This window comes from Adiantum capillus-veneris, chromosome 3 (genome assembly GCF_014529385.1).
Source record: "Adiantum capillus-veneris isolate H3 chromosome 3, ASM1452938v2, whole genome shotgun sequence".
NCBI lineage: Eukaryota > Viridiplantae > Streptophyta > Polypodiopsida > Polypodiales > Pteridaceae > Adiantum > Adiantum capillus-veneris.
This window is the reverse complement of record NC_140933.1, coordinates 130,088,774-130,098,231: the sequence shown is the minus strand read 5'-3', so window position 1 is coordinate 130,098,231 and position 9,458 is coordinate 130,088,774. Positions and strand designations below refer to the sequence as shown.

Sequence of the window (9,458 nt, the reverse complement as noted above, 5' to 3'; positions counted from 1 at the left end):
GTCTTTACATTAAGGTTATGCAGTTTCATGGAGACTTGCTTGGAAAATTGTACATCTCACTCTACCAAAGAAGTTGAGTATATTATTGCACTAGAGCCAACATCAAGGAATCTATCTGGCTTATTCATGTACTGGGAGACTTGAACATGTAGAGGTTCCAAATTTGCATCATGAAAGTCAAAGGACTATCCAATTGGCATGACATTGGACGTTCCATATGAAGACAAAGCATATCCATGTTAAATATCATTTCATTCGGGAGGACACTCACGTCAGCTTTTTTTCATCCACATAAACCCTGCAAATCCTCTCAGAAAAGATCTACACTCCAAGTAGTTTGCACATTGTTGAGTGCTTATGGGAATTGAGTATAGCTACAGACTCTATATATCTTGTATTTATATCCATTGAGTGCTTCAAGGCACATCAGCTTTTAATTGGGACCGTATGTCGACAATTTCGAACGCCCACCCTCACTAACACCATCATTTCTTTATTGCAATGAGAATAAGGAGTATAGGGGAGTACTCTTAAGTGCTTCATCTCTCTCTCTCTCTCTGTGTGTGTGTGTGTGTGTGTGTGTGTGTGTGTGTGTGTGTGACGCCTACAAGGCAACATGGAGAAAATTCTCACAAAGAATGCTTGCCTAAAGTGGACCTCACATGTTCAAAATCGAGATGAATTTCACATCATTCACATTTCTTGTTATCCTCCTTCAAGAATGTGAAGATCAACTTCACAATTGTAATTGCCAAAGATTTTACGATACCGTTTCATGCCGGGTAGCGCAAGAGTCGACTTCCTATCATCGGAACATCACATTTGTATCGGAGGAGTTTTGAACTAGAGTGCACTCACATCTTTGTAACATGTCCCGACGCCCAACTTCTTGCGCTTATTTTAGTTCATCACACATGTGAGATACTTCTTAGGGGTAAGTTGAAACCAAAGTTCATAATTGCTTGTCCCTTTCTTCTCTTTGCCAGTGAAGAGTTTTAGGGCATTGTCGTATGTAGTGGCTATGGAGGAGAAAGGTCTGCTTTCGAGTCTGCGATTCTCTTGTTTGAAGGAAGCGGTGTAACACAGGGGTGCAGATCTCGTTGCGATTGTGCGGCAGTTTATCTAAAAGAGGGAGAGAAAAAGAAAGAGAGAGAGAGAGAGAGAGAGTCAGAGAGAGGGCACGAAGAAGATTTTTTGGTGCTGTTTCTGCCTGCTCACCATGTCCACCCCTTCTCGCAAGCGCCTGATGCGCGACTTTAAGCGGCTTCAGCACGATCCTCCTGCGGGCATCAGCGGTGCACCCCAGGACAACAACATCATGCTCTGGAATGCTGTCATCTTCGGGTAAGCTTGTACATCCTTCTTGCGTTTACGATAGTAATGCCTCTGCTGTTATTCTACAATCTGTCTCGAGCTTAAGATCCCCCCCTTAAATCGTTTAGTATGGATTTCGCATTACTACAAAACACTTCAGCTTCTTGACCCTAAGCGTTCTATGGCTAGCAGGTGTCCTTTATGAAAGACTCAGGCCTGAAACCAAATAAGACCGCATGCTGTTGAAAGACCTAATTATATTTACCCCTGTAAACCCTGTTTTTCTGGGACGTGAGTTATGCTTTCTATATTTTGAGGTCCGAGGATTAGGTCACGGCGATCAGAGAGATTTTTCAAATGTTGTAAGATGATGTAGATTCTGGGCTTTCAAAAGAATCACCACTGTGTTTGTAGGAACACATGATTGCTTTTTTGATGGTTTAGCAAGAATTTTCAAACTAGACTTTTGTCATCTTATTAGGCCAGATTGTGAATGGAATCTCTTTGACCTGCTTCTGTGAGCGTAAGTCATCAAAATCAGCTGCGGAACTTATTTTATTCAATCACAAAAGCAGTTGGATACTGCCGTAGTTGTGGGATGTTAGTGAGAAAATCATTTTAGATTGGAAGTCATGTAGAGGGTGAGTTTCGAGCTTCCTTTTATCAGGTGAGTGCACAGTAGGGTTTTGCCTATTGTTCGTTTGGGATTTAGTAGAGAATCAGTCTCATTTTGTCTGTATGATATAGTCGGACGTTATTGCACTGCAGTCAATAAAGTGTGAGGCTGATTTTACCGAAAATAGTAGAGACTCAAGATTCATTATTACAATTCTGCTCCTACTAGCTTGACTGGATTGCTACATGTGGATAGTCTTTTGGACAGAATAATAAGTCAGTAGATATGAGGAACTCCTTGTAAGGCAATTCAACATGATAGTTGGTGATTCCACTCGAAGGGAAGGTGACCATCATGACACAGACCGTGTATTCTTTGACTAGGTAGGGAAGGATCGTGGATCACCCTATTGAGGTATTGTAGTTGAAGCAGAATTTATGCACGTGGATTGTGGACCAGATGGTTGATTTCTGTGCAAGACAATGAGCAATTATGCTATTGATGTGGGTGTTTCTTAGCAAAGTGTTCTTTCAAGCACACCCCTCAGTTTTTATACATTTATGCTTCTTACAGGTGCACTCAAACCTCACTTACTTGACTCCTTTAAGTTGCCTACATGTGTGTGTGTGTTTGAAACATTGAGAAAGGAAGAGCTAGCTACAAACTCATGAGACTAGGGATATTGAAGTACTCGCTGATAGTAGTACACCAGAAACTTCAAGACCGGTCCGGTTTGTTTGCTCAACCAGAACTGAATTGTAACGGGGATTTTGCCTTTACTCCAAGTTGTTCTCGTGGATAATCTGTCCCTGTTTGGTTTCTTTTCGACATTCTTTTGAAAGGTTGTTCCCTGACATATGCCTTGTTTTGTATTGTGATGTTTTGTAGGCCTGATGACACCCCATGGGATGGAGGTATGTGTTTAGCAAGCTGAAGTTCTATTTGAACTTTCTGTTTTTTCTTGTTTTTAATGAGTATGCTGGACACCAGGTACGTTCAAGCTCACTTTGCAATTCACAGAAGATTATCCCAACAAGCCTCCTACTGTTCGCTTTGTTTCCAGGATGTTTCATCCCAATAGTGAGTGTGCTCTTTTGTGTGTTTTGGAAATTTTTGCCTTATGTGTAAGCTTAGTTTACAGAAAGGTTACCTTCTTTTTCAAGTTAAAAGTTAGGGCTGAATCCTAGCGTGTATTCTTTGTCTCAAGTCTATGCTGATGGAAGCATTTGCTTGGACATACTGCAAAATCAATGGAGCCCTATTTATGATGTTGCTGCAATTCTGACATCAATTCAGGTAGTATTTAGGCAGGCACGCCAAAATGTATTTTACTTCCAATGAATCAGATGCAGTAATATGTTTTTTGGTGCAGTCTCTACTTTGTGATCCAAATCCAAACTCTCCAGCAAATTCCGAAGCTGCTCGCATGTACAGTGAAAATCGTCGGGAATATAACAGAAAAGTTCGTGAAATTGTGGAGCAGAGCTGGACAGCTGAGTAGACAGGTTGAATGACCGGGTTGCATGTCTGGGCAGGTTGGTGATCTCCTTTTAGTGTTATTTATATGGAAACAAGGCCTTTGTTTTCTGTCGGATAGATGGCTGTTTATATTTGAAGATGCTGTTTTTTTTTAATCGGGTTTTGCACTTGCCCATTCTGTGCTATCGGTACTTATACTCTTGCTTTTTGCTGCTAGTGTTGTGATGGCTAGAATCTTGTGATTCTCAGTGAGCCTTGGGCTTCTGGGGGATTTTAATCATGCATTGTGCCATAAAATCAAATTTTGTGAAGCTCTATGATTTTTTTATATCTTAACGAATGTTCTCTACCATTCTCACGTAAGGATGCTATGCATGTGGTCAACACATCAATGCTTGTCAAATAAAACCAAAAAGAAAGCAACAAGGAATGTAAAAAAAAATGTACGATGAGAACAGTAACTATCATGAGACAGTAAACCCATGATCTAATGAAGCAAACGTTGCTGTCTAGTCCAAAAGCAATACAAACGATTGAGATTTAGGAAAGCTTTTATGAGTAGGGGACGATGAGTTCTCTTAGGATCACTGCCTTCCATTTTTTCAGTTGTCAGTGGTTTATAATTGATTGTGGAGATCAAAATCTATTCGTGAATGGCTAAGCTGTGTTTATGGAATTAACTATGAAATACTTATAGACTAGTCATCTACGCCTCGAACCTGAGCAATTTAATGTGAAATAGCGGGTTCATGTGTTTTTGCAAGTAGATAATATCAAGAGCGTGTTTTTGTCTAATGGGATGGTGAGACTAATGTAAACTCCTCAACGATGCTGGAATTCTTTCATGTGCGTAGTTTGCATGTCGGAATGTGCATGCATCGTATACCTGTGCCACAGACGTCTTTCTATTGTATATTGCTTCATGATGCAGCTTTTTCAATGCAGGGCTTTGTGGAGTGTTTCAGACCGGTTGTTGCGAGGCCAAGGATGGTCTCTTGTTTTCTTTCAGCTTCTATTTACCTCGAAAGAGCTACTTTCTCTTATGTCAAGCAAGGCTGTGTAATGGATTAGCTTGGACTTCTGGTCTATTAGCTGAAGGCACAGGAACTCAAATCAATAAGTCTTCTGAGGCTTTGTATTATAGTAAACATCATATCTTGATGCAAAGAACATAGTTGGTGCTTATTTTATCAGCGAAGGACCTGAACCTCGAACTTCAACTTGTGCTGTTTATTTTTTTGGAATTTGTTTTGGTCTTTTGGTTTGGCATCGAGAAGTGAAAGGTGGTGATTGAATTGGACAGGTGAGTTGCATACTAGGCTCTTGTTGGGAAATGTTTGAAGCGCTTATCTTGGCCTCAATTGGAAGGCATTTATCGTTGCCTTATTAGAAAAGCCTTTTTCGTGACCCTAGTGGAAAGGTGTTTATCGTGGCACTAACAGAAAGGCGTTAATCTTTAGCTTAATAGAAAGGTAGTGATTCCTCATTTTTTTGGGACTACTGGGCCCCTCTTCTTATAAGTTATTCAAAAATACATGAATGCAGGTTTAGCTTTGCCAGGAGTATGGCAGGATTAAATTAATGCTAGAAGTGCAGAAACTTTTTCTCTCTTGCTTAGGGTTAAGGCAGGGATTGGTTATCTATCCGTTGCTCTGTTGCTGCAGTGCACGAGGCTATTATACTCGGTTTTCTCCGGATGCGGCTGATTGGGGGACCATACTCCTGGATGTGTCCGAGTTTGATTGAAATATGTTTAGGCTTTTTGGACTTCACTGCCTTGAGGCTTCTTTTTTCGGTCGTGTCATTTTGTTCTCTGCCTAGGATCTAAAATGGCTATGGTGTTTCACTGCTATGTACTCCTATGTATTTTTTGTACTCCTATGTATTTTTTCAAGTGTCATGTGTAGACTGATACAACACTGCTTGCACATAATAGTCATTGTTCTAGTACATGTATTCTCAAAAAACACACGCCTCAACATTAGGCTTGTTTAGTTACTGTTGCTTCTTCTAGTGTTGATGGTGGGGCTACTCTTGCCTGTTGGAACACCTTGCAATAGGGCTGTTACTTGTCGATATGTTTTTTTCTTTTTTTGTCTTAGGTTAATAAGTCTCTTATATCTTGAGTTCTTCTTGGAGCTTATATGGCTATTGTCACAAGCTTGATCTGTATCTCTGTCTGCTAGGAGTAAAGCATCTTACCCATATGGGAGGTTTGTTTTTGGCAAATAAGTGTGCTCATGAAGAAAGCACAACATATGAGTTTGCTCCACTTATAGAAATGAACCTAGAGCATGAGCACCAAAACCTAGACTCCTAGTCACACAGCCAAATTAATAGTGAGGCTTGTACCATTAGAGTGGGGAATGATGTCATGAATGATCTACTCAAACAATTTACAAGAGTTTATCTCAATTCAATGTACAATATGTAAGGGTAAGCTCAACTTGTGGCAGCATGTGGGAAAGTCCTCTAGCCACCTAGGAATGGATAAATGTTAGACATGGTGCAGTAGCAAAAGGATGGAATCCATCTAGCCAATGATTGTAAAGCACAAAGCCTATATGGAGGTTACTTTTTAATCAATCAATTGCACTTAGTGCTCTTTCTCCCCCCCCCCCCCCCCCCCTTTTCCCCCTTCCTCTGCTCTTGCTTTTGGCATAAGCAAGCTCCAATCACCATCTCATTAACCCCAACACCATGGTTAAGCTAAGGCTTCACCTTTTATAGCCTAACCTAACGCTAATCATTGGTGATAGGAAATTTACTTTCACACCAACTAACCTATCCGAGATGACGGTGTTGTATTTAGGTCTATTGCTTCATTAATTTTTATTTGCATTAGCTTAATAATCCTAATCTCCAATCGTCACTTGGACATGAGTATACTCCATTACCCTTTGGCGATGAGATGAGGAGGAATTCGTATCATTGCCTTGTGTGCATTTCGCGTTCATTTTAAGTCTACTTTGTGCTAGCATAATCCTCATCATAATCATATCATTGTGCAATTTGTGTGCGTCAGAAGTCCTTGCCAATGCTTGCTTATAGAGCAAAAGTCCTCGCTAATGCCTGTCCATAGAGCAAAAGTCAGATGAGTGATGCCGTTGACAAAAGAGTGATATTATTCCTCGTCTTGCTCTTCTCCTTTTTCTTTAGCACCTATTGCTTCTTGATTGTTGAAATCTTGCTTCACCTTGCATCAAAAAGTTGCCCAAAAACAACTTTTCTTGGATCTTTTTTTTAGCCTTCTTCCCTCCAAATGAGAGAGAGGGAGAGAGAGAGAGAGAAGCACAAAATAATATGCCCTTTAAGGTTGAGCCTTACTTTTCGTTTCCTTTTCCCAAAACTACAAAACTTCTATAGTCCCTTCTTATTGCTCGCTTTCCTACTCGTTCCCTTCTTTCAGAAAACCTGTTTTGTAGCTCGCCACCAAAATAACTCACACCCTTGCTTGACAAAACTCCTACCTCCCTAAATTAGCTTTAGAAAAAAAAAAAACTCGCTTTTAATAGTTCTATAATGACGGTCAGTTGCTAACATGGTGGGGATTCTAAGTAGCATGAAAAGTAGAGCATTTAGTGCCAAATAGCTTTGCTAATGGTTGATGCTCTCTCTCTCTCTCTCTCTCTCTCTCTCTCTCTCTCTCACACCCTAGCTCTCTTCCCTCTTTGTCTCCCCATGGGTGAGGGCGGCCCTATGGGGGGCGTTAACTCTTAGCCCTGTCGTACGCAAGCCAAAAAAGCCCTGTAGACTTGACCCCTTGCCTGCCCACCTGTTGCAAATCCGAGAACCAGAGCTTGCTACAAACATGACGCGCTCGACACTCGACCTCTGTTGCTCCCTCCAAGCCTACTCATTGTACGTTGCTCCGCGCCGTCGGTTCGTCTTGCTCATTGTCGGCTCGTCGATTGTTGGCCCCTGTAGCCACCGCTCGTGTCGGCCCTAAGTCGGCCTTGTCGACCCTAAGTTGTCACCCACGTCGACTCTTGTAATCGTGCCCTGCTGTCGGTAACACCCCCTTGTCGGCCCGTGCAATCGTCGCCCGAGTAAGCAATTTCACTCCTCATCATTAAACCCTGACATAAGGAGGGGTTTCCACAGTTCAACAAAATCTCGGTTTTGTGTGGGCACTCAATGAAAAGAAGCTTCCCTTTCGAAGCATGACGACCATCAAAAAACCCCCGAAGATCGTTGGGTGAACACGATCGAGCTTTGCTGCCATCTTAGCGGCACCGAGCAAATCCGATCGAATCGAGTGCCTCCAAGCAGATCTCGATCGGGTCATGGAAGAGAATTGCGATCTCAAAGCTCGCCTTAGCAAGCGTGAGGCACGATTTGAGTCCATGGCCGCTCTTGCAACCAACAAAGTGAAAGAAGTCGAAGCAAAGGCCATCGAAACCCACTCGGCAACACTTGCGACGATGACATGTGTGACAATAGAGCTTTGAGAACGACTTCAAGAAGAAAAATACCCTCGATCCGCATTGGCGGGCTACCCCAATCATGGGAAACAACCAAGAATGACTTCTCGGAGTGCATCAATTTCCTCAACGAGACTCTCAAGCCGATCAATTTTGACTACAATGCAATAGATTGTATCACCTCGAGAGGCCCTGACAAGCCTATACCACATGGGCATGCCATCGGAAGTAGGGAAGGTGGACTCAAGTTTCTCCAACAATCATGTCTTCTCAAAGGTACCAAGTTTTGGATCGCAGAAGAACTCACTCCGTTACAACTCAAATGCTAAAGTGAAGAGCTGAAGAAGGCACATGAAGCTTGCAAACAAGGTAAATGGGCAGTCTTCCGAGGTGGTAAAGCTATAATCCAGGAGTTTTGAAATCCAAATCGGCTCCCCCCACACAGATGACCCCCCCATTGATATGTATCATTGCAATTTGCCACAAAACGCACCTGTTGTAATGTTTGTTTTGGTCCCATAGGTCATATCTGACCTTCGTGGATGATAATTCAATCTATCTATCTCTTCTGCTTAACCTCCTTTCGAGCTCCATAGCCTCCCCTTTTTGCATAACAATCCTCAACGCTATACTTTTTTTCGTTGCACATCCTTCTTTTTAGCAGCCTCGTTAAAATTAGCCTACCTCTCTTTTTTAAAATATATGGGCGGCCATTTCCATAGACTTATAAGCAACCATTACTTCCTTGGGTGGCCATTGCCCTCCACATTTGGCTGACATATCCATAAGCTTCACCAACGAAAGCATTGCTTAGCACAATCACCTTCCTTTAATGGCCCATAAAATAAACAATTCAAAGCTTCCTTGCCACTACCATATTGGACACAACCTCGCAATCAATGTACTCCAAGAGGGCACATAAGCATCTCAAGCACTCTTTGTGCTTTCCGAAGTGCATCACATTTGGCGTACAATATCAACCAAGGCATTGTGAAGCTCGACGTGTTTGCCCAATGCCCCTTGATTAGAAGTGGTATGGGAAATAAAAACCAATCCAAAGCTTCTTTGTCAGTGCCATGTTTGACATGCATATCAATCAAAGCATTACCAAGATCCCCAATTTGCATATTTATTGACCAAGGCTTATATAACTAAACATAACATCTCTTTTGCTCTCTCTTCCGGCTACAATGCTTATATCTTGAAGATGTACTCCAAGAGACACCATCTTGGACAATAAGTTCTCAAAAAATTTTGTGCTCTCTAAAGTACACCACATTAGACGTACATAATTTTCATACATCTCTACCACAACATCGTTGAGCACAACATCTTTCCTTATTATCATTTGATTAAAAAGAAAACAACTCAAAGCTTCCTTGCTAGTGCCATATTGGGCATTCTTCTTGCAATCACCACATTCTTGGCTACATCTGGCAAACAAATTAAATGGAAATTTATACCAAACGTGTCAGAGTGCACAATAGCTCTCTGATTCTTGATTTTCTATGCATGATTTCAATGTGGCACGACATTCACCCCCTTTGAACTTGTACAATTTTTTGGCATGTGCCAATCATTTTCAATCTCTTAATATTTGTAAATAAAGACCACCAAAAGTAGCT

General features: G+C 41.6%; 1 protein-coding gene across 1 annotated transcript; it reads left to right on the top strand.

The window, feature by feature from the left end:
- The first annotated feature begins 1,018 nt into the window (after window positions 1–1,018).
- LOC147461717 (ubiquitin-conjugating enzyme E2 2) lies at window positions 1,019–4,492 on the top strand. Its single transcript, XM_086509184.1, has 6 exons — window positions 1,019–1,344; window positions 2,819–2,844; window positions 2,921–3,010; window positions 3,138–3,226; window positions 3,303–3,465; window positions 4,355–4,492. The coding sequence occupies exons 1-5, from the start codon at window positions 1,220–1,222 to the stop codon at window positions 3,429–3,431; spliced, it is 459 nt and encodes a 152-aa protein (XP_086365310.1). The 5' UTR covers window positions 1,019–1,219; the 3' UTR covers window positions 3,432–3,465; window positions 4,355–4,492.
- Window positions 4,493–9,458: the final 4,966 nt, after the last annotated feature.

What these genes read in the sequence shown, in the direction of transcription:
- LOC147461717 (XM_086509184.1), top strand. Translation starts at nt 1,220, where the DNA reads ATGTCCACCCCTTCTCGCAAGCGCCTGATGCGCGACTTTAAGCGGCTT. An exon ending in TGGAATGCTGTCATCTTCGG is followed by an intron (nt 1,345 to 2,818) that starts GTAAGCTTGTAC and finishes GATGTTTTGTAG; the next exon opens with GCCTGATGACACCCCATGGG. An exon ending in CAATTCTGACATCAATTCAG is followed by an intron (nt 3,227 to 3,302) that starts GTAGTATTTAGG and finishes TTTTTGGTGCAG; the next exon opens with TCTCTACTTTGTGATCCAAA.